General features: G+C 39.3%; 2 protein-coding genes across 7 annotated transcripts in view; one reads left to right on the plus strand and one right to left on the minus strand.

The window, feature by feature from the left end:
* Positions 1 to 14,405, minus strand: part of mei1 (meiotic double-stranded break formation protein 1) — a 27,204-nt gene extending 12,799 nt beyond the window's left edge. For all 6 annotated transcript variants that reach the window (XR_015868233.1, XR_015868234.1, XM_088437638.1 and 3 more), the window contains exons 1-15: positions 14,349 to 14,405; positions 10,606 to 10,757; positions 9,686 to 9,809; positions 9,401 to 9,451; positions 8,615 to 8,688; positions 7,970 to 8,075; positions 5,588 to 5,797; positions 4,792 to 4,967; positions 4,002 to 4,116; positions 3,409 to 3,528; positions 3,064 to 3,163; positions 1,747 to 1,881; positions 1,333 to 1,447; positions 945 to 1,036; positions 129 to 276 (exon numbers count right to left, since the gene is read on the minus strand). Coding sequence is in view for 4 of the 6 variants with exons in the window: in XM_088437638.1 (XP_088293764.1) it covers positions 129 to 276; positions 945 to 1,036; positions 1,333 to 1,447; positions 1,747 to 1,881; positions 3,064 to 3,163; positions 3,409 to 3,528; positions 4,002 to 4,116; positions 4,792 to 4,967; positions 5,588 to 5,797; positions 7,970 to 8,075; positions 8,615 to 8,688; positions 9,401 to 9,451; positions 9,686 to 9,809; positions 10,606 to 10,749 (1,710 nt within the window). In the remaining 2 variants the exon portion in view is untranslated. The remainder of the gene's footprint in view (positions 1 to 128; positions 277 to 944; positions 1,037 to 1,332; positions 1,448 to 1,746; positions 1,882 to 3,063; positions 3,164 to 3,408; positions 3,529 to 4,001; positions 4,117 to 4,791; positions 4,968 to 5,587; positions 5,798 to 7,969; positions 8,076 to 8,614; positions 8,689 to 9,400; positions 9,452 to 9,685; positions 9,810 to 10,605; positions 10,758 to 14,348) is intronic.
* On the plus strand, positions 12,291 to 24,920 carry LOC148410835 (ankyrin repeat and fibronectin type-III domain-containing protein 1). Its single transcript, XM_088437641.1, has 19 exons — positions 12,291 to 12,417; positions 13,671 to 13,992; positions 14,356 to 14,632; positions 15,113 to 15,313; positions 15,874 to 15,987; positions 16,250 to 16,347; positions 16,620 to 16,710; positions 17,626 to 17,733; positions 17,868 to 17,967; positions 19,015 to 19,144; positions 19,812 to 19,931; positions 20,136 to 20,242; positions 20,923 to 21,037; positions 21,567 to 21,733; positions 22,120 to 22,300; positions 22,589 to 22,751; positions 23,049 to 23,215; positions 23,298 to 23,499; positions 23,650 to 24,920. Exons 2-19 carry the CDS (start codon positions 13,831 to 13,833, stop codon positions 24,369 to 24,371), a joined length of 3,225 nt encoding a protein of 1,074 aa, XP_088293767.1. The 5' UTR covers positions 12,291 to 12,417; positions 13,671 to 13,830; the 3' UTR covers positions 24,372 to 24,920.
* Positions 24,921 to 25,170: the final 250 nt, after the last annotated feature.

The raw sequence follows: 25,170 nt of genomic DNA on the forward strand, positions 1-25,170 counted from the left end.
CGGACACACAGCAACACAAGAGCTTTACAAAACCGAAAAGAACTTGACTTGTTTGTGATGCTGTTTAGATGAGAAGATGATTAACCAGATGCCTGCATTATGCAAGTGTGCGTGTGGCTGACACTCACAACAACTGTGGGTATCCAGACAGAGTCACAATATCGCAGCAGACATTGGCATAGAGACTCCAGTGATTCAGGGCCATGACTTTTCTTTGATGGAGCTGTGAATGCGTTCTCCTTCAGGACAGGATCTGATGCACACTCCTCAGCTAATCTAGAAGAGAGACACATACTAACATACTGTTAGGTCCAGCAGTATTTGGCAATGCAGCTGAAGACCCACTCCATCCTCAAAGGAGACTGCACTGTTGCTCCAGGCAACAAGAAACAAAAGTAGAGTGGATCTTTGTCGACAAAAGATGTTGAAGTAAAATAATTGCTGCTCAATTGGACATCAAACTGCTACACTGCAGACATAAGCGGTTTATAAAATAAATGAGTGAATGACATCAGTGCTATATCATGTTAACAGTATTTTGAGAGTACCAACAAAAATACAGCACGAGGTCTACTGCATGATGTCAATAACAAACACAATCATCTTTCATCCATCCATTTTCTATTGTTGCAAGGGCCGCAGGCTTGCTGGTGCCTATCCCAGGTGACTGCGGGCAGTAGGCAGGGGACACCCTGAACGGGTTGCCAGCCAATCTCAGGGCACACAGACGAACAACCAAGAACCAGATGTATTTGAACTCAGGTCCCTGAACTGTGAGTGCTAACCACTGCAACACCGAGCCCAACAATAGTCTTCCCTCTAATTTTTCACAATCATCAACTCAAAGTATTCTATCTTTCAATTCATCACACTACTGGTACCTGTCAACACACAAAGACTGAGCAACTGTTTAATTGTGCAAAGATGTGACTTTCCAGGCTGACCTGCAAGCGTTCTGAAAACAGAGTAGGGACTGGAGCAGAAATTCTTCTGGCCAAGATTCCAGATTGTAGTGCTCTGACCTTTGCAGATTTACCTCAGGATAGAGTGAAAAAATGGGGGGGACATGAACAAATTTTGCATTTAAAGCACAATCACCGGTAATCCTATTTAACAACTCTATTAATATAAATCTTAAAACAGCTATCCCTCAATCTACACATCTTTAAACTTTTCATCATTATTTTTTTAAACCGGTATGTTGTTACAGTCATATATGAAAAACAGCATGAAAAAACGATCGGCACAAGATCAAAATCAAGGACTATAATTTGACTTTTTAAAGGTGTTTTCAATACAGATACGTGAATTTAGATATCAAGGCAAACTCACTCTACTTCGTGGGTTACTAGAGGCAGGTATAAGAAGCTCAGAGAATCTGTTCGTGATGGCTCCCACTATTTCTTGTAAATCCTGGTATTGGACTGGTCTGGACTGGTGGTTCAATCTGAAATTTTTGGGGCAAGAATCAAAACCAAGTGGTACGCAGTTGGGAGAATTCGCACTGCCAGAAAAATCACACATCTTTTTCTGACTTGGAAACACAGCGACATACTGTATCGTCTGTCGGGTAAACATGTTGTATGAGGGGGGACCTGTTTGTTTATTGCACTGAATAATATACAATTATTTGTCATCAGTTCAGAAAGAGATTAAACATTACATGCAGATTTTGTAAGTTAAAGGAATGCATCATCCAAGTGTCCTTGCCATTACAATTTTTGCGGCTGTCGTTCCTGTTTGTACCTCAAGAGAATGGAGGCAGCACTGGCAGCTTGTGTGGCCACTCTCAGGCATGGAGAGGAAAGTCCATCAACGACAGTCTTTGAAACGGCAACAAACGCTGGAGGACTGAGGAAAAGGTGCACATTTGTGGGCTGCCTGTGCACAAACACACACAAACATATGTATGCATGTGTTTAACAAAACAACTAAATGTTAATCACCTCACTTTATTTTGGGTTTCTTCAGCGTAAGCCCAATTAAACAAGACTTCATTTTACTTAGACTTTCATTTGACCTAAAATGACAGAGATGGCCACCACAAAAAAAAAATAAGACTACTATTGACATTCCAAATATTGACATGTCACTGTTACATTATGCAGCAACAAAACTATTGTCTTGTTGATGCCACAATAGTAGTATGCCTTTCAACTCGTCGCATACACACACGCACGTGTGCACACACCACACACACACTCATCCTCGCACTAACTTTGCCTTACCTTAAAATATTGCATTTAACACCGCAAATAGCTCTATTTTGTTCTCCAGACAGTGATGAGCCTTAATATGAACATGTACTATACTTGTGTTTTTTGATGCTTTAAGATGTTTACTTGCTGCTTTATACTTTGTCACGCAATATAAAAGCCAACTTTTCCTAGCCTATCAGTAAATTGTGACCTGGGAAATTCAGGTAAAATTATGTCTACCTTTCAAAAATGTGACAGTATTTTCCTGGCTGCTAATAGGGTTAGGTTCTTGCTAATTAGAACATTTCAACCATCTCAAATTTTGCTTTTGCCAGACTTTATTTGGTGCGTTATCATCAATCTATAGTTACTGCAACTGAACTGAATCAAAAAAAAAAAAAAATGCATGTGTCTGTGTGCACGAAGAGAGCGGTACTGTATATCTGTATAGGGGTGACAAAAGAGAAAACACAATTAACCATGAACTAATTCATATTGTTAAGAAAATATATAGCCGAACCCAGCATACTCGCAGTTCAGAACAAACAGCTTTGTATTTTCACGAACGAATATTTTTCTTAATACTGTAATACTTTTCTATTATAACTATTTTTTGGAGAGATTTTGCCCCATTCATCGAAAAAATATCCAGAATTTTTCACATGGTTTTCCACTATTCATGTGATGGACATGTCTCCATCCCCGCAAAAATATATACAGTAATTAGTGAGATAAACTCACCAATTTTAACTCAATCCATTATAAGTTGTTGTCTACCATCCTGGGATTTTACTTTATTAGATGTATCAGCAATGTAGTTCTGTCATTTTAAATATTTTTTGTTGTTGTTACAGAGCAGTCCTACCTTTTTAGTATCTCAGTGAGGAGAGAAAGCCCTTGTTTCTGCACATCCACGTTATTCAGCTGCAACGCCTGCTTCAGACTGCGCACGAGAGGGTCAATACCTAACACACACACAAACACCTACCATCAATCAAATTCGTGTTCTGGAGAACCATTAATATTCTGAACTATTACTATAGATTATGAGGATGTATGTATTGTTGGATGCTTCAAGAACTTTCAATCCATCCATCCTCTTGAGCCACTTATATTCACTAGGGTCACAGGCTTACTGCTGCCTTTTCATTTACCAACAATTCACTGCAAGCACAGACAAAGCAAAACACATGATGGCAAAGTCTCTCACCATAAACTGAGTGACACTGGGAGTAGAATAGTGGTTCTTCAATCAGTAACGACAAACAGCTGTAGATAGACCATAGGAGCACCTGACTACTTGTATCAGCCAGCCGATCAAACAAAAATTCTTGAAGATGAGACAGAGAGCGAGAGAGAAAAAAAAAAAGAGAGCCATTTAGACAAAGTAAGGAATCTAAGAGACAAAACATACTAATCTTGGATACAGAGAAGTATTAATCAATTGAGGACTAAGGGCTCTAATGTGTATTCATAGATGCACAGACATGGACATGATTGATTGGGTTGCAAGTTGGTCTTTTAAGTGTGCATTTCACAGTGCACCACGCATGTCAAAGACTGCACCTCTCACATGCTGATTTTAAAGGGAAAAAAGCCACTTACGGTCGATTGGTGGCAATTCAAGTGAACTGTGTTCACATCCACAATGATGCAAAACACCCTTTTTATTTTGTTAATGCACTGTACGGTTTTGCAAAAACACCAATCTACTTGGATGCAGTTAGACCAAGTCTCGCACTAGATTTGCTCTGGGCATGAAAATTGAGACCCAAGTGTATTTGGAATGTATGTGCATTTTACCTGGTATGTCAGCTTTGATAAAAGGAGCACTGTAGTGAATTGGAGAATGAACAAGAATAGATGCAATACACTTTGCACTGGTCACTTGCAATGTATCATCACCACTCAGCAGTAACTGGAAAGAGACAGCCAGCTTTGTCAAAAATCGCCAACCACATTAGTTTAGTTATTGTTTATTTCAGTACAGTATTTTTGACAGCATGTGATGAAGCCGTTGGAATCAGTGTGTTGTTAAACTTACTAGCTGGTTATAATTGTGTGGAAGAAAAAAAAAACCAATATAATATCCAACTAGAGCTGAAACCTTTTTTTTTTTTTACTCCATGTTGTAAAAGTCATGTTTTAGAGGAGAGGTTTTCATAGAAAAGCAGAAAGAGAGGGAGCCTCACAAAGGATTTCCTCTGCCTAGCTTTTATCTTGACCATTCCTATTGTTTGGTTTTAATCTACCGGGCAGGCTTTGGAGCCGCATCTTCTTTTTGGTCCATTAGATAAGAAGGCTTGCTAATGTTAGCCTTGACCACTGACTGGATATACAAAAGATTGAATTAATTGTATGGATGAACAAAGTCATCGACAAAAGTCTCATGGGCTTTTCTGTCTTGTGGCCTTACATGGGATAAGCTAAGCCAACATCATCTACACATTGATTTCCCAGACATGGAGGAAAAATATTTATCCAAAGCAGAACCCCTTAATTCTCTTGTCAAAGACACATTAATCCAGGATTAGACCTTCTCAGTATCCTAATGCAAGTTTTGGTCATGCAGGCAGGATGTTTGGACAGAGACCTTTTTCAGGATGAGAGGGAGATGGCAGTGATCAGGAGTATGTTGCTCTTGGTTTTGACTGAGGGTTTCACTGTTGGAAATGACGTTCTGATTTTGGCTGCACAATAACGGATCACCAGCGTAGCTCATGAGAACTGAAACTGCTTCTCCCCACTGTACTAGAATCCAAAGTAGAGCTATGAGATGGAAAAAAAGATGTCAAAACTGTTAATGACATCTATGAAACATTATACAGGACATTGATATGTTCATAGATGTACAAGCCATAGTTGCATACCGTAGATCTGTAATGTAAACAGTACTCTCTAGAGCATTAGTGTGGCACTGTACATCAACATTTTACCGCAACAGTTCTGTTTGCGGACTATAAAATGTTATAAATGCAGTACGCTGGTACATCGCATGAATAAAACATGTTTTAATATACACTGTAGTGTTGAGGTCATCAAAAAAAAAAGAGAGCACATTAAATGTTAATATGAACCCCACAAGTCTCATGTGGAGGGTTGAACACCACAAACTGAACGCAATAAATCCTGTGGATGTGTGAGAAAAAGCAGATTAATATTGGCCAATCTACAGTCAAATTAGGTACTGTTTAATATTGTATGCATGATATATACATTTTTCTAAGATTGAGAATATAATACAGTGATATATATATATATATATATATATATATATATATATATATATATATATATATATATATATATATATATATATATATATATATATAAATAACAGCAACAACAATAATAATAATAATTATTATAATAAGTGGTATGTTTCTCACCAATGCAATTGTTGATGAGCTGGGGACAACTGGCAATGGTAAAGGTTTGCAGCAACAGGATACAGACTCTGTCTCGAATGGTGACTGGCAGGGACTGTGCTGCTGAGCCCCCAGAGGTCCCCAACAACTTAAGCCAGATATACACAACTGATGCCTTCACTCCTTCATCCGGATACAGCAAAACCGAGCACAGGCGCTCAAGCAAGGGCACTGAAGTACAAAAGGTTTAAGTAAACATCTTGGGCTATAAGAAGATGAACACAAAAATAATCAAAGAAATAGTGTGGTGAAATTGTGACTACATTTTATCTAAATACTGTAATCTGTCACACTAATTGTGTGCCAACATTGAATAAAAATATTTATGAGTGTACAGTCTACGTGTGTGTGTGTGTGTGTGTGTGTGTGTGTGTATGTAGAAAAGAAAGCCATTGGCAGCAAAGTGTTGCTGTTAAGTTCCAGTTTTAACAAACAGGAAGAAACACGAGATGTTACCATTTAGACATGTGTAGAGGTTCTGCTAAAGAGATGAGCGGAACAAAATGACAGTTGGAATCAAGAATAAACAGGTATGGTTGCATTAGTCACATACTCCTTACTCTTGGGTGTGATGAGAGTGTGTCACCGATTTGAAAAGGGTTAGTGCTAAAAAAAGAAGTTGTAATAGATAGATAACTAGGGGCTGAATAGGTGAGATGCAGATATGGTAAGAACAAGTGTCCACAGCTGACACAACATTAATTGGGAAAATTAGGCTGTCATAATGTGTGACCTCAGGTTTTTAAGCACTCAAGGATTCAAAGTAGTTTCGGGGGCAGACTGGCAAAAATGGAATAAGATGCGAACTACATTTGTTAGGTGGAAAGGCAGACAGCAAGTGTGATAGTGTGATATACTCTGCGTTCCTGTTGTGAGTGCAGAGCTGTTGTCGTTAGTCATAACAACCCCACAGACAAGTGTTGAGTGACAGGCTGCAGACATACAGTATACAGTCAATAGGGGTAGCCTGCATCTTGTAACAGCATCAGGCGCCTCAATACTATTTGCTTCTAAGTGAAGCTTGTAAAACCCTTAGCATCAGGGTGAACAAATTTGAAAGAAAAAGACACAGGAGTGGACTTCACTAAGTTGAGAGAATCTTTTTTTTTATACATAAATCTCTGAGAGGTATATTGCACTCATTCAATACCTGTGGGGTGGTACGTACAAGTACTGCATTGAATTTCTGTTGAATAACTACTGTTTGAATTGAACAATGTGTTTGCTTTGATAGAGCAAACATAAGTTTGGCTATGCAGATAGAATTCTGAGTGTGGCAAAGCAACCGGGAGCAGTTGCAACATAATTGAAAAGGGCAGCTAGAAAAATATGAATTGAGTGGGGTCAGAGGAAAAGATACATGATGAGAAATGCAATACTGAGAAGCAGAGAGGTGTGCTGCACAGGGTACGGCAACACATAGTGAAGTCTATCTAAAAAGTAGACGCAGTCCAATGCAGTCATGAATACATTGTCTGAATTGTGGTTTTGACTGTAGCAATATTTCCCAGAAAGGAACTTTATTTCACAAACTGGAAATTTTACATTTTAGTTCAAGTCTAGAGCAGGAACAAAATATTTTTGCTCAGTAAAAATATTGTTAAATAATTATTTGTGATCACATTACAAACATTGCTCTATTTCTTAGTCTGATTCTAATTTAAAAATAATGCATGGATTACAAGATGTAGGCTCTGAATGTACTACAGCCATGTATGTAATGGTCTTTATGCTCATCACTTACAAATGAATGCCCCTTTATCAACAACCATTGACGGGGTTGGGCGGGGTTTAGAGGTTTGCCTGTCCCCCTTCAGATGGAAGTCAACCCCCCATTGGCCCCACCCTCTGCACGCTCCTGCGTGCAAAGACGCTTCATAATGCATAGGTGATTAGCGAATGGGCAATTAATCATTGTCAACAGCCTCTCAAAATAGCTACATGCTCTAACGTATTCTCCGCCTCTTCCTCCCTCTGTAGTACGCTGCTTCGTACATTACAAAGTCGTCCCAAACCAAAAAAAGTGGAACAGCATTCTGTACGTGGAGCCTCAAAATCCAACACAGGTCTATTTTTTATTTTTAACATTTTCACATTCGGTTACATCGCTATGTGTGCGGTGGACCTCAGATGTAGATTTAGATGTATATCAATCAAAGTAAAAATAGGGACAAAAACATGTTTTTCCTCTCATTCTGAAGGACCATGAATAAATTGCACTATGTTGATATATGATGAAAATTGAGGTCATTTTAGAGGCACATGGTGTGCCAAACACACATTTGCCACAAGCCTTTTCAAGTTTAACGCTTACTATCCTACATTAGTATGCTTGGGACTCACCATATTGAGTCACCAGGATAAAGGCCACACTGGGAAGAGTTTCCACCAAGCTCCCTAAGAAGTTCAAGATTGGCAAGGAAGCCTTCACATTCAGCTGGTCAATCACCTATATCCATAAAATCCATAAAACCACATGACACAGCAAATAAATAAATAAATAAACAATTATATACATCAGTGTAATTTTATAATTGGAGAGTCCTTCATACCAACGTTTTTAACTGATCGTGATTCATCATATAATCAGAAATTCATCGTGCCTCACTGTCCAGGAAAATTGATTCTGTAAATTCCAATAGGGTTGATCGCAATTCCGCAAAAGAGATATTTTATTTACTCCACATGTCCTTTTCCAAAATTATCCGCACAGCAGGTATCCCCATCCATGCACAATTCTGGTGTATTATGTGAATGTGTAATGAATTTCTGTCATCAAGTTTACTATCTTCCACCTGCAGCGTTTGCCGCAACGTCTTCCCCCAAAGGTTACATAACAGCAGCAAGATGAGACATGCATGTGCTGTGTTTACAAAACAACTGTGGCGGGATGTGTTACTGTTTGCAAAAGTGATGCTACATGTTTTTGGGTACATAATGTGTACATAAGAAGCTATTAAACTCTCCAAATGTAAGTGGCTTTCTTACCTGTTTGTTTATGTGCTCCAAAACATAGTGTAATGGCAGTTCACTCTGGAGCTCCACCAACAAAAGAACGAGAACTGAACAGCATAAAAAACATTTGTTTTAGTTTAACATGTAATCATATGTCATAAATGTTGAAGTAAGGTGTCTTCTTTTTGTATACTACTGCATGCAACTAAGAAAGACTGCATATGCTGATCATTAACAAAACCTAACTGAACAGTTATTTAAGCATCTGATTTGACAGTCATTTAAAAAAAAATGTTTATGTAATATCATCACTAATTAATTTGAGACACCACTATGGATACTGTACATAATTTAACATCCATCTCACCTAACAATGAGTTTATTAACAATATTTTTTTTATTTATCTTCTTTTCCTTGAATAAAAAGCATCACAAAACCACTTTGTCATGAGTTGTCATCACACGACTTTTGAAAGCTTCACATTTCCCAAGTTCAAAGGGAAGTGCTAGATCAAAATGTTCCCTGAGGCATTCTTAGAGAGGAGCTATAAAATCATTTTGTCATTTGTACTCAAACTTCTGGCTAAGCATTAAAAAGTTAGTTCACAGAGGGGTCAACACAAAAGGCTCATGAAATATCGGGACATGACAGGCCAATGTAATTGTTACAATAAAAAAAAACATAACTGTCAGATCACGGTGGAGGAATATTAGTCATGTTCTTCAACACTGTTACAATTAGACTTACAAGTTAATGCAAATTGCATTTACGTTTCAGTATCAGTAATATAAGAATGCTTGTGCACATGTGTGCTTTACCTTGGTTCACTTTTTCCAGAGTGGCTGGGTCCACCGTAGTGTGAAGCATACCTGTGGACAGAGCAATGATGATGGCTTGGACTAATTTATGATGAGGCATATATGAACCTTCCCGTAGCGAACTAAATAGCTTTGTCTCTTGGACTGATTTACTCAATAAGCTTGTCTTGTGAAGTGTGATATTAGAGGACAGGTTTAAGTGATGGATGCTGTTTTTCATTTGGAATTAATGAAATTTAGTTCCATAGAGCGTAAGATCTGCTTCTGTGTAGTGATGTTTCTTACCCAGTAGAGAATCTATAAAATGCATGGCGACTTGGTAGTTTTGTTGGAGCAACTGTTTCAAAGCCCCAGGAGAACCCTTGAGCAACCCACTGACAGCAGACAAAGCATACGCCTTTCTGACTAACTGTGAAAAACAGGGCAAGGAATGGAAATGCCAAACATCAGAAAGCTGTTGCCATAAATGATTATTCATAAAAATACACAAAAGTAGGCTAGTGGAACATTTCTGTTTAAGAAAGAAAGCCTCACAAGGTCACTGAAATAACTTGAAACTGGCAAACAAAACACAAAATCAAAACAAATGACAATCGGGCATTGTTTTGAAATTATGAATGAAGAATTACCCTTATTACCAAAGCAATCAAAACATTATACTATAAGATTAGCAACATGACAAGTGGCTGCCATCTTTGCGAAGTAAAATGAAACATTTCTCGTTCCAAAAAATGTGAATAGTTCTAAATCAGGCCTACGTGACCTTAACTTTTAGGGTAAGTGACTTCGTTTAAAATGTCATGGCACTTTTGATTGATTTTGAGAACATGTCGGTGTTTCAGTCCTAATAACTTTTTTGGCAAGTATTTTAACAATACTGGCAGCAAATCAAAGAACTGGTGCCCCAAGTCACAGATTAAACAAAAGATTTGAGGACATATATTCAGAAATATTGAAGTTGTAATCTTATACTCTAATTTTGAGTCATTTTTCTCACGAGATTTTCTACAGGCTATATCCCAAAAACGTTCCCCAAAGAAGTTGTCATCACATTATTTTGAAAATGAGAATTATTCAAATTGAAATGGTTAACGATATTCAGCATTTTGACAGTGTCAAAGTTTTTGGTAAACCTGTCACATGGCTATTTTATTATAAAATTCTTTTATTTCTATTTGAAAACAATAAAGTAAAATGTTACTCACAGAAATATCATCACTTTCAAGCATTTCAATTACACAAGCCACGCAGATAAGGATTCCCCCTCCTTGTTCAGGGCCAAGGCGCCCACTCCACCTTTGGTCGTGCCTGAAATGAACCTTGTCGAGTATAATCTCCTCACTTCCCATTTTGGCTTCTATATTACGCACAAAACACAAACAACCATTATGTACAAAATAAAATTGATTGTTACAAATACAACAGGTGAACCACGTTAACAAATTAGCAGCAAAAAATTCAATTAAGATAATGCTAGCTGACTACTGTATTGCTCCGACTGGCCGATAAATCTATCAGTATGTATCGCAATTGACACGTTATCGATATGAATAGAAAAAGCCTAAATAAATAAACTTATCGCGAGATAAACAATTCTACCGCAAATCAGAGCCATTACCGATCAGAGGCGCAAATTCCTCAGTGGCGCGCAGCCAATTTGAAACCCGATGACGAATCAGCTAATGGCACCAACAAAGAAGAATTTGAATAACTTCAATTGGAGGCTGCCGCTCGACTACGTTTTTGAATGGAAAACTTTATTGATATGAATGTGTGCTCAAATCTGCCTGTTCACGTTAATGCCACAATAATGAATATAAAAGTATTTTTTTATTAGTCAATCATTTTAACAAAGACTTAGACTTTTGGAGCAAGTAGTGTCTGTAGGTAATAATATACACAGCCACAAGTAGAGTACATACTGGTATTCCATTTCATGTGGAACTATACCTCCTGCCCCACCTTTGTTGTTTTATTGTAAGGGATTAGAATAATTAAGTTATTATGTTAGTAATTTAGTGTTTGAAAATAATAATAGTATTGCAGACTAGATTGTTTGTTGTCGAGGCCCAATCACACAGATCACTGCAACAGTGATTCAATGGACATTGTAAATGATCATTTCCATGACAACAAAAGGTCACTACCAGAACCAGCATTTTAAAATGTAATTTACGCATCTTAAAATACATTTCATACACTGCAGTGTATAGCACAGTTAAAAAAAAAAGTATGATTGCTAATGCATGTGAGGGAAAAAAGTTGATAAATTCAATCTCACAAGTGCACCCTCTGAATGCATTTTTACTGTACAGGAAGTGGTCACATGCAGGGTTGCAGCAGCAGATGATAAAGTGGATTTTTTTTTCTAATAATATCTACTTAAACAGTGTCAATTAAGCCTGTGGCTGCAGTGATAGAAATGTTTTGTGGTTAGCGGCGCATTGAGATGGCATGGATTCAGATGGCAGCCAAACTCGCCAACAAATGTGCAAATGAATGACTTTACTCTTCTGTTCATCATGTTTGCTTGATGTGAACCACTTCCTGTTGTGCAACGCCAGACGGCTTTTATCTTTCCACTCACCTCATTTTGTCACGTCATCAACACTTCACATTATTTAATGCAGTGTTTCCACCAAAGTCTGGGAAATGTTTTTTTTTTTTTTTTTTTTTTATGAAAATGTAAAAATGTCAGTTTGTAAACAATATAAATGTACATTTACCCAATTAAAATGTTGCATTTGTATTGTTAATAACAAAAAATATCTATTGAATGCTCAAACAGGGCCTCTTCTAGTTGACTGTGCAAGTGAGAGGAGGACTGGACGTCCCATCCAGTAGGAGGGTCATAGGGGTGTGCTGCGTTCTCTCCACTGAGATTCAGTTAGGTGCATCTCACTCACAGAGAGGAAATGTTATGAGCTCATGTCAATGGATTATATCTGGCCAAAAGATGGTTTTTCTTCAAAAAGGCTCATGTTGAAGCAACAATTCGGAGTCTAAATAATGTGAAGGTAAGCACGGCAACTAAATCTGGTGCATTTCTAGCCTGTATTTTTCCCCCTATAGCAAACTATCTATTTTGAATTAAACTGAGGGTGCTCTTCATCTAATGATCATATTTGCTATCTTGCATTCTTGTTGCAATCTCATCATTCTAACTAAAAAAAAATATGGAAGTAAAACTTTACAGGTGTAGTCAATGGGAATTACAGTAACAGTCAAATGTGTGGAAACCCCCTCTTATTCAGTGTTTTTTTTTTTTAAGCATTCCTGAATTGGGTAATATTTAAGTCAACATTGTAAATAATAATGAAATTACTTGCGACAAACACAACTCAAAACTGAACTGTTTGGTTTAATCTGCAAACTAAGATACAGATCACTGCAATATGGATTATAGGGATGGGGAAAAAATAAATTAAACATTTCTGAACTCAAATTGCCGTTCAGACAGACCCTCCAACATGTAAGCCCCAGATGAGATGGCAAAAAAATACACAGCCTGACACCACAAGATGAGATGCAACGGAATTTCACATACAAAACCACAAAGGCCTCACGATGTGTATTTGTCATGAGTTTATGCAGCTTCTAAGTATGCATTAATACACTATTCATTTCAGTGCTATACTCTGAAGCACAATTTGCATACAGCTTTTCCTTTTCCCAGATGCCTTGCCTTCACATATGTGTGATGCCTCAAAGCTAATTCCCTTCTCCCACTTGCCTCGTCAGCACTTTAAAGCTGATATAATGCATGATAAACAAACTGAGATAATTACACCAATAACACTGGTTGTTATTATCACCCTTTGCTGCCACGTACCCACATCTTGGTAGATGCAGGTACTCTCCACGCAGGTGCTCTTTTCTGTGTCCATGACAGAATTGGCATCATGGGAGCAAAAACGTTCGTATTCTGTCCTCAGATACACCTAACAGACATCTATTACATCACACAAGGACAGTGGACTCTGTAGTAAAATTAACTTAATGACAAAGCATTTCGGGGCAGCCAAATGCTGAAGACCAAAAATATAATCATGCAAATATTTGTTTCATAGTGGGGCAATCTTTTACCCATTGATCCACCTACACTTCGGCATCACTGCTCACTCTCAAAGTTGGTTGGAAATTGATTTTATGATTGATGAATCTGTCCAAGGCTGACTATATGTTCTCTTTTGTGTCCTCCTCCCTTTTATTTCTTACCTCTTTCTGCACTTAACTCATCTTTCCTTGCGCTTTTCTCATCCTCCCCAAGATTCTTTTTTCGCTCGTAGTCATTTTTTCATCCTGCCTCCGCCCATAACATAACTCTTAACTATGAACTAAAAATGTATCTGTCACACCACCATCTTCACTCTTGCTATTTTCTCTCTTCCTGATCCTCCTTTGCTTCTTCTCCTCTCTCCTTCTTTGTCATGTCTGTATCCATGAGGCACCCACCCCATCGTCGGCGCTCTATGGGTCCAGTTTCACCCAAGCGGATCTATAGAAACCTGTCAGTCAGGCTAAGAGGAGGAGAGTCATCTGTCGGTGGGGGAGCAGACACACCCAAACACCTTGGAAAATCTGCAGATGCTGTAAGATATCTGTCGTTACTTCTTATTAGGAGAAGGAGTACTTTGTCGTATTATGGAAAGCCATTATGACTTCCCAGATTGATAGAGGTATGATTTGACAAATGGTATCTGACTCTTAGGTCCAGAAATATTTGGACAATGGCATAGTGTATATGGGCACTGCAGTATGCACCAGTACCATAGATTTAAATAAAATATCCAGCCCACTTCAACCCCATGTTGATTTTTTGATTACATCGCAGCGGTGTTATATAGAACAAAAGCTTTTAAACTGTCAACATTCAAATACTCTCAAACAAATCTTTTGTCCTGACCCAGCCACTGTCTTATCTTCAACAATTCCATCTTTTTATCACCTCATAGTACAAGACCTTGTGGGATGCAGTGGAGAATGAAGATACATTGGCAGTACAAAGTCTACTGTCCCGAATCCACAGTAACTGTGGAGGAGGCGGAGGAGGAGGAGGAAGCCTGTGGGAGAAAGGAGAAAAGAAAGACAGAGACTGGGTGAAAGACCGGGAGCGGGGTGTCAACAGAGTGAGCGAACAAGGTCTTGTCCCCCTGGATGTGGCTGCCCTTACCCACAATTCACCTCTGCTCCATGTGCTTGTAAAGGCTGGAGCTAGGCATAACCCGATTTGTAAGTACTTTGTTTAAAAACTGTCATGGCGGTTTTACAAGAAGCAATATATGTGGTAACAAGAAATACAAACACAACATTGGGACCACTTCCGCATTCAAAGCTGTGGCAAAATGCACAGCCAACAAAAAGGTTGCATTTGGAGTTATAAAAAATATGTTTAGCATTGTTGCCTGAGAGATGTTTATAATATTTGGGCAAATGGGTGCCCATTTGACCTACATAAAAAAGGAAACATAGTCGCCCAAACCTCTCATATTGATAAAATGCTTTTTAACACCACGACAAAATAAAAACCAAAACAGACGCACTCATAATCACAAGCAAGGACAATTTAAGAGACTCTACTTTGCGTTTCTTCACTTTTCGCGGGGGGTTTTCGGTCCCCATTAACCGCGAAAAACGAGGGATTACTGTACTTCAATGCTTTCATGTTAACCAAACAACTTGCTCTTTTTCTTTGTGTTGGACGACTACTAGTGCACACACCAGAACAATGGGCACTTAAGCTTGACGATCTTGTGACGCTGGCGAAAGAAAGAGTGGATGAGAGAAAACAGGAGTTACTGAAAAAGGCCGGGGCAGGATCTCACGCGCAGGCTGATGTCCATCGACAAATCAGACTCTGGGGTCTCAGATTGCAACTTTACTGTCGGATGAAGGAGAACTTCCACCACACAGGTCAATGATCTGTTAAGGATTTCAGGCATTGCATGTTTCTTTTTTTGTAAGAATCTGATGTATTCTTCTCATTTCTTCTCACTCCCGCAAAATGAGAAAACGTCTTGTATTCAACCTTGAGATTCTAACAATGTCTCCTCTGTATGAGCACTTGGCTTGAGTCATTGCTTTCGTCTTACAAGCAATTACCGGACATATTTATGTTCATGTTATTACTGTGAGAGTAAAAATGTCAGACTCAACTTTTAAGATGCAGTAAAATGAAGCTCTTAGCTCTCGCTTATAAAGAAATTGCCTAGCAAGCATGCAAAGAATCTTAAATCCATAAAGTACTTTTTTTTTTTTTTTTTTTTTTACTTTGGGTCAAACAATATTGAAAATAGTGACTGAAGAACTTGTCTGGAGGCTATTGCTAAAGTTACCATCATAATACTGTGATAACATTTGTTTAACTATACTCGCAGGGCATACTGTAATAATGCCAATAAGACAGCTGCTGCAGTGCCATTTGCTTATTGTTTGTTTTAAACACTTAAGTATTTTTAAAATATTGTTTCCAGAACTTCCAGGTCCTCCCTGCCAAGTATCCATTGTGGTGACCAGCTCATCTTCACTCTTTGTGGCAATCAAAGAGCTAGAAGGTGACCGAATAGGGCTCATAACCTGCTACAATGGTAAGTATTTCAAAGAAAACATTTACTGGGTGATTGACACTAAATTGACACTTTGTTGCATCATTGATGAGCGATAAGCAACATTATGACATGTTATCAATTTGGAAAGGTGAATAACATGCATTTACTGCAACTATAGGTTTCACCAATAGAAACAAAATGATTTTTTTAGCAGAATCTTTTTCAAAATAACATTTTTCAAATTCAGATGACTTCAGGGGAAAGAGAATAATCTGTCAGTATTATTGTTTTGGCTTCACAGTGGAATGGAGCACCTCAGCAAGCTTCAAGCGCATCCTTGGCTCAGCCCAAGTTACAGAGACCAAGAATCCTTCCTGCAGTATCCAGGGACTCATTGCTGTAAGACATCAAGCAACTACTCTCTCTATCTTTATCTCTTTCTCTTTCACTCCCTCACTCGCTTTCTCTTTTTTTTTGTATAAAGTACAATTCACACATAGTGATCTTGACCCCAACACAGATTGCAATTGTCATTATCACATATTGTGTTTAACCCAATTGCCATGAATAACCAGATGTAGTTCAAATGAAAGTGATTTATTTAGATTTCTTTATACTGATGCTTCATGCAGTTCATGCATTCTACTAATTTGGAGCCTCTTCAAATGCAGGGAGTGCATTATTTTGTCAGGGCGAGTGCCTACAATGTGAAAGGATGGGGCCCGCCTCAGTGTTCTACTCCAATCAGTGCCGCTCCCTCCAGTAAGTATGTTTAAAGTTAATGAATATTCCGAAAAGGCTCATTTCTTTTTCTGCTCTTGCAAAGGTTGCCATCAGCTGTTATGTGACAGTGGTAGGATCAACTCATAGCGGGTAGATTACTGAATTATTAAAATGTGGAGGCTTAAAAGATTTCACTGTGACTGCGGGCTTTGTACCATTGCTGCTGCGAGGTTGAATTAACATTCGTTGCCTGCAGTAACTTCCTCGTCCTTGTGAGATATGGTGCCTTACAACGATTATCAGACAGGTATGGCAAATATAATTCAGGTAAATCTTAATACATAAAAAACAAACAATGATAGATAATCATCTTATCGTGTTAGTCATTTTTTGTGTTGATGCATTAATTACAGTAAATAGAAACGGTCTACACGCCCCTGTTGGATTGGCAGGTTTTTGTGGTATTTATAAAAAAAGAAAAAACAAAAAGATTACCTGGGGCTTCAGAGAAGATAGATTAAATTATGAGCAGTTCAAAATAGCATTCGGTGTTAACACAAAGCTTCAGGCATCTGCAAGAAAGAGGAAAAAAAATGTTGTAAAAAGCTTACAATATATTGCTGATGTTTGGGATACATTAGACATTTTAATTGTAGCTGGTATGTGCTTACTCAAATCAAACAATAGTTTAGTTTGGTTCATTCTGTTATTTCACCATGGCGGCCCCCCAGGTCTCTCCGCACCCAACCCCTTTAGGACCTCCCACAGGAGTAGGAGTAGGAGTTCTTGGGTCTTGGGGTCTAGTTCAAGAGTGAGGCTATATGATGGAACGGGAGATGAACAGGTGGATTGATGACATCCCCTCCAATCGCCAAGCCTTTAGGAATTCACTCCAAACAAGCACCGTTTTGAATGAGTTTCCCTTTGTGGATAACTCCTTTTGTTCCATTGCAGGTTGGAGAGAGTGTAATGGTGTCAAGTCCCAATACAGGAACCATGAAGCCGTACTGAGGAAGCTTCTGGAAGATGCCGGAGAGCCTCATAACAGAGGGTACTACAAAGGTAACGTTTTTCCCAGTCCAATTGGGATATACCTCTGCCACAGAGACATTTTATTAGAAGTCTTTGCAGATGCTCAGTTGAGAAATTGAAAATGAGTGACTCATGCCAGTCTTCCCCTTTTTGTTATCTCCCAGAGAACCCGAAAGCCCAGAGCCCCAGCAAGCGTCTGTCGATGTCTCGGGGTATCAAACAACTGTTTCAGTCTGCTACCAAATTTGTACGTCTGTTACAAAGGTAACCAAACCTTCATGTTGCTTGCCTGTCTGAGTGTGTCTTGCAGGCAGTTATAGATTCTGTGAGTTTTGATTACACAAGTCAATGTCTTCTTTTCTGATGGTTTTTGAACAATCAGTGAGGATTTATTTTGATTATGAACATGCTTAGCTGCTATAAATGGAATGCTCAAGTGAATGACTACTAGAAGCATCCTAATGCCACAAGTATCCAAATTTAGTTCTAATCTCCTACTTACCAAGATAAATGCATAAACATGAGCCTAAAAATGTTATACTTGTTAGTATTCTGCCTCTGTTATGATTTGATCAAGGCATTGAGTAAAAATGTTTAATGTCATGACAGTCAAAGCTGTTGTGTAAAGCCGAGTAAAATTTATTTACACATCCGTTAAAGGAGAAGTCAAATTACGGCACCTCTAATCTCAACATGGTATTCTGATTAATATTGTGAGTGCGGAGCAGGAACTAAAGAGTAAAAGCTATTAAAAGCCAGTAAAAGTCATTTTTACCGCTTGATGACGACTGAAAATGACATCACAGTTTTTTCAGTGACCTCTCATCACTCACCTTGTAAACATCACATAACCACCGCGACAAAATAAAGCATGAGCTCTAAGCCAATGGAATGGGACGGATCAAGGCGCCATCGCCAAGCTGAAAGGAAGTGCAGTTTTTGTCGTATTCCTGAAGCACATTTGAAGGGAGAGAGTTACAAACGTGTTTGCTGAGTCATTTTGGGAACAGTACATTTATCAAGTTTCAGTGGTTAAACAGATGCAGGTTGTCTTGACAACAGACTCGCTGAACCACATCTCTGGACCTCATGGGAATCATCAGTGCTTAATCCGTTGTCTTTAAACCCAGGAATGTCGCTTGCAAAATGTCCTGTGAATCCATCAGAAAGAATCATCTCCATTTCTTAAAAAAATCTATTGAACAGAAGCTAGTTTATCCTTTTGAAAGTCTCTTTCTGTCTCGCTCTCTCATCCTCTTTATCCCTCTCTCTCTCTTAATTCTTTCTCTCTTAATTACGCTCTAATATTAGGGGCGTGTACTTGGCAACTGTGTTCTACCACAAGGAAAACATCCTGGTGACAGCTGAAGATCAACTCCCGCTGGTGGAGATCCAGTGTTGCTCAAACACACTCACTCACAACTTTGTGTGGTTTGCCAAGGTGAGGTCCTCAGGGATACATTCACAAATATATACCACCCACAATATTATGAACACATATACAATTGATAAAAATGTAATCCGCGAGCCATATAAAACATTCTGCCTTTAAAACGATAACGAGACACTCAAGGGCAGACCTTGTAATAGCAAGGTGAACATTTTTCAATACAACATTTTTACAGCTTCTACCTGAAAGCAAGATACAGCGTTTTCATAATGGCATGCGATTTCTATGGTATGCGCCTGTTGCACTCAGTGCGACATTGTGAGGTGTTGTCTGTTTTCGCCATGTTTTTGCCCAATACCTCACTATCCCAAGGAGGTGATTGCAATGTGTGCCGTGATCAACTGTACCTACGTCGTTCTGTTGCAAAACATCGAATCGTACTTTTGTTTTTTCATGCATAATGGCATTTTTAATGTATAATACTAGGGCATATTATGAAGAATCACCTGACATAAAGAAATCTTTTTTTTTTTTTTAATCCAGCCCCTGCATTAAATCTTAATTGCGTTGTGCAAGTATTCATGTCAGTGTACAATACAGTATGCCCTTACTAGAACGCAGTCCTCAAACAAAGTCTTTTTTTGATCAGTTATTTAGCATGTAGGTTATTTAATTCCATGCAGGCAATTTAGAATGGAATTCCATCTATTTCCTACAGTTGTCCTGTGCATGGCAGCAAGTGCCCTGGCTCCAGCAAGCGCTCTCCTCTGCTCATTCATCTTCCTCATCCCTCCTACAGAACAGACACAATATTTTAAAAGCGGTCTCCCAGCTGCAGGTAGGAATTGTAATTGCTAATGCTTTATTATAAGAACGATTAAAATGGGTTAATTGCTATTTTAATTGCTTATGCGCATATCTTCTAATTACCTCCTCACTTCACTACCCGAGGCTACACATTTCCAAATCTTTCGTTGGCTTGATCCCCAATAGTGGCGTGCGGTATATTCATCATACGTACTTCTCCCCGCTTTACTCCCAGTCATCACTGGGGACGATGGACCTTGGCCAAGTGTACTATGAACCACTCAAAGACCGCCAGGGCAACGTTTTGCTTGTGACATTAAAGGAGTTCCCAAATGCTACCAGGTGAGTGCTGACCCAACCAGTCAACCAGAAAAGTGAGTCAGCAAAATAGTTTTATACTTGCTTGGGAGTTCTTTGTCCAGGCCAAGATCTATTGATCTGCTTTCCACAAAAGGAGCGACAGAAAAGAAGTTGACATACAGCATACTTACAGACCTCCATTCAATTTGCAGAGAAACACAAAAGAACATTTGCAGTGACTGGAAGTCACACAAACTAGGGAACGAGAGAATTGAAGATGACCATTAACTGACAGATTTTTGAGGGAGTGGCAGCTGACCGACTCGTGACCAACGGAGTATCGGGCCTCTTGCCCAAGTCCACCTGGGATAGGATGCATCTGACGCTCCACTCTAATGAGAATAAATGGTATAGAAAATTGATAGATGGATGTTCTTGACAGCTCTGGCTTCCTACAGGGCACAGCAGTACTTCAAAAACAACCTTAGCAATAAGATTCCTGTGCCTGTCAAGGAATTGAGGCTTAGGACCTTCGGTCATTTGTGGAATTTGTAACTCTGCATGCCCAATGAGTATTTTCGATGAGAAGAATTTTTGGCAAGTGAAAAATGACGGTTTTTCCATGAGTTTTAACATTTTACTTTCATATCTTGGACTCAGTTAATATCGTCAGTGTGCGGTTGCGCTTAATACATGATGCTTTTGGTTTTCTCCGATTCAAGCCCTCCTGAGCATCCATTGCAGTGGATGCCCCTGGCTCGCCTGGAAAAGAACCGTAGCAGAGTTCCTCTACTGCCCGAACCCACAGCTATGGATATGCTCTACGAACACCTAAGGGTGAGGATTGTTTGGCTCTTTAAAAAAAAAAAAATCAGAAAGAGAAAGCTACTAACCATACTGTACATAAATATTCAGCCTGAAGCTTTCCGAGGAAATTTTCATTACATCTCATTTTGCAGGTGCACAGCAATGTTGTTCTATCACAAAGTAATTTGAGAGGCCAAATTATATGAATACTGTTTTTAATTGTGGTCCCTCAAGAAGAAATGCAGCTCACACTCTGCTGTAAATGTTATTTTGAGGACCATATAGATAAAAGTAATGTGCAAACAATACTTCCCCTCATGAGCTCAGAGATGGAGGATGGTACCTTGCTCAAGGGCACACAACAGTAGCCAGTAAACAGACTAGCATCTCTCCAACACAGCATTTTTGTCCATAGTGGAACTTAAACTGTGCCCTCTTGGCTACAAATAGCCCTTACAGATGAGCTAAAGCAGGCTAATATTGAACCGTGGCCATAAAACATTACATGGAATAAACACCTCTTGATTTCACCAACAATTTATCTTTTTTTTTTTCCTAGGAGAAGCTGGACTACCACAGGCACAGCAATCAGTGTGCCAAATCGGGTCTTTATGTGGGCATCCTGAAACTATGGAGCTCAGTGGAACAGATAAGGGTTCTGGTGCCTCAAAGGCTGCCCAATTTACTTTGCCATACAAGGGTCAGACACAATTCGCACGTCACCAGGTAACGCTCAAAAAATTACAACTGTGAGTTGGCACATTAAGTTTAAAATAAGTGCATCAGACTTTCAACTCTGATTGTATGCTATAAAAATGTGTAATAGGTTATGCTTGTGTTACTGAGAAATCAATGCTTGTAAAAGGATAGAACGGTTTTCATTTAAACAGAAGACAATTCAGCAGCTAATCTTTCAGCAATACTGAACCAAGATACGAATGAGATAGTAGCTGCAGACATAAAAAAGAAAATCAAATCCTGCTAAATGATCTTCAGAAATTAATTATTACCAACTTTGTTAATGCATAATTAGTCAGGGGTAGCACGGGATCTTGGCGAATTTTCCTTCATGATGCACTTCATAACGCTTTGTCTTTTCAACTATATTGTAGAGAAGAGTGGGCTTGGCTCCAGAGTAATGTTTATGAAACAAGCAGTGACGGTGTTCAGAACCTACTCGGAAACAAGGATGACAACAACTTGATGGAAAACAGCAGTGTGGTCGAGTTCATCAGGGCCCTGAGAGTGGCAGTCTCGCACCTTCTGACAAAGCTCAACATCCCCCTCTACAGGGTAAAGCCAGATTGAAACCTTGAATTCATCCATTTATGTTGTCTCCATATGTTTTTACCGCTTAACCCGTTCCATCTTGTTCATTTTGACACCGGCCAACAGTCCATTTAAATAAACAACAATTTTCACGTATGGGTGAAGTACAGTTAATGTTGGGTCATGCATGTGAGAAGAAGCCAGAAAAAAACTCAGAACAGGCAAACTCAACACAGAAAAGTCCGTTTAGAATCCAGAAACTTGACCTTGAGACAGACATGTCATAATATTGCTTTTATGTGTCTGTGACAGGCCTATCAGTATGGCGTATACACCAGGGAGCTTCTGCATTTAGGAGACAAAGTGTCCATGCTGCTGCTGCTTCCTCCAAGTGAAGACTTTAGCTCCAGCTACTGGCCTCTGTTGGGAACCAAAGAGCCAGGCCTGACCATGCCCTTGCAAATTTTTGAGCTGGGTGGGTTAAAAAGCCAACCGAACAGATTTAACCAAGTTAAATACCAGCCAAATAATGTAATTCATCTTGTGACAAAAGTGCCTCCGTTGGAAAATACTTTATCGTATTATTTAGTTTTCTTTGTAAGGAAGTTCAACATCTTCCTACCATTAAAAAAAAAAAAATAACAACAGCTTTCTCCTTCTTTTACCCCTCTTGGTGTTTCCCACTGTTAAAATACAACAAAGTCCCCCACATTTTTCCAGGGCTGCTTTATTACAATAATTAAAGTTTCTTTTTAACTCTCATTATAACCAGTTCACCTCTGGACTTACGAGCGGGACTTTGTGTCCCAATACTGCCGGGCCTGGGTGAGGCTGGAGCTGGACACTCATCTGGCTCAGCAGGCTCTGCGGGAGGCACTGGACTGCAAGGAAGTGCAAGTGGCCCGCGAGCGCTTGAGCAAAGTTACCGACCTTTCCCATGTAAGATTTGTGTACAGAAAAAAAAAAGACCTCCAATGTTCAACAACAACATCACCATTTCTTGCATTCTTCTTTCTATCAGCGTCTGGACGTGGTGTGGCGAGACGCTCGCTGGATTATGGACTGTCTGCAGTGTGTTCGGTCCAAGCAGTGGGTGGGAGCGGTGCCTCTTGGTTTGGTGATGGGCGGGGATCCGCCGCCATGCCCCGATGCCGAGGAAGAGGAAAGACTGACGTTCAGACTAACATGGCCACTTCGACTGCATTTAAAAAGAGACCCCACAGGTAAAATCTGAACGAGTGCATTACGCTCTCGAAGATAATAAGAAAATAACGTGAAAATAAAGTCTTATTTCTGTTCCAAAACAGCTCTGATTTCTTCAAATACGAGTAACTGACAAGACTAATGCCTTTGTATATTTTTTATCCGTGCAGAAACTTTACTCAGCATGACTCCACCAAATGTCGTGACGGCTGAAGTTTCTTCTCCGGCAGGGAATATGGTTGTCATTGAGGAGGCCACAGAAGTTTTAACGGAAGGCGTTGCAAAGGGAGGGTACCCGGTGGACATTAGCATCCAATCAACTGTGGATATGACCAGCCATAGCCAGCCGGAGTTGGGATGTGCAAGCACTTTAATTGAATCTGGACTAGAGTCTGCTGCTGTTGGACCTTTGCAAGTGGGGTTAGCGGCTTTGGATTCACCCGAGGGCTTCAGTGGGACGGAGCTCTTTCCCTCCAGCATATCCGAGGTGATCCGCCCAATGGAGATGGCGGAGTTGGTGGATATTTTGCCCACACTCAGTCTTATTGAAGAGGAGACCCCGACTAGTCCTTCTGCACCCTCGATGATGGATATGCTTCAGAGTTTTGGACTGGGAATGGGTGAAAAGGGCGGCTGTTTTGAGTCTGGGGATTCACACTTAACGGATGGGGCCATCTGTGGGACTGAGCCAATCCTGGATCCTAATGAAAGTGACACAACGTATAACCGTACTGTTCTATCAAGACTAGACATGCCTTGCTCACATGCGACAAGAGGTGACTCCGAAATTTTCCCAGAGAACATTATTTCCCTACAGGCTCCTATTAGGGAAGTGAATTTTCCAGTGAGAAACCAAGCAGAATGGGACAAACCATTTAACAGCATCTCTTGATAAAGGGTCTGCAAAGACTTGACTATGTAATTTATGCAGCTGCAGGTCAGCTGATTTAGTGCACCTACTTTTTTTGGATCTCACTGTACATATCACCTGTAAGATTGTGCATCTACACAACGTAGAGATATAGAATAAAACCTTAGGGAGGCAAATTAATTTCGGAATAATTGGGAGCGTGCATAACTGTTCCTACAAAAAAAGGGGAAAGTATATTATTTGCGAGAATAATTTCATGTGTTGAAGTATTTTTGTGAATATTGTATGAATGTAATATAAAACATGATGTCAACTAAAGAAGCCATTTTTCCACCTAGGCAGTAATGACTTCTGTAGATTGCTATGCTCTGTTTTTCCTTTCAAGTGCTGCCTTGGGCGTTCTAAAAGGGTTCATCGCCGCTGTGTGTTATAACAGAAAGGAATATAGCAAAGGTTCGCCTGTACCATTGCTGATTACTGTCAAAACGTAAAGTACTGTACTGTATATGAGCTAAAGTCTTGGTACACTTCTCTGAATAAAATAAAATATTTTGGACATTTCTACCCAAATCATTATTATTTTTTTTCTTTTTTTTGAAGCATGGGTTCATTTTCTGTTGCAGCATGACAAGGAGAAAGAATCCACGCTTGGATGAGCTCACCGTGGAGAAATTTATAGTCCTGAACTCAACCCCAACAAAGATGCTTGAGATGACCAATGATAAAAATTTGATATAAACAGCATCCAATATTATGCAACTGGAATATAATGGAGTTAAATATAAAGTAGTCAAGACTTGGGAGTATATAGTAGGAAGCA

This window comes from Hippichthys cyanospilos, chromosome 16, assembly GCF_059441005.1.
Source record: "Hippichthys cyanospilos isolate Australia breed blue-spotted pipefish chromosome 16, RoL_Hcya_1.0, whole genome shotgun sequence".
Taxonomy (NCBI): domain Eukaryota; kingdom Metazoa; phylum Chordata; class Actinopteri; order Syngnathiformes; family Syngnathidae; genus Hippichthys; species Hippichthys cyanospilos.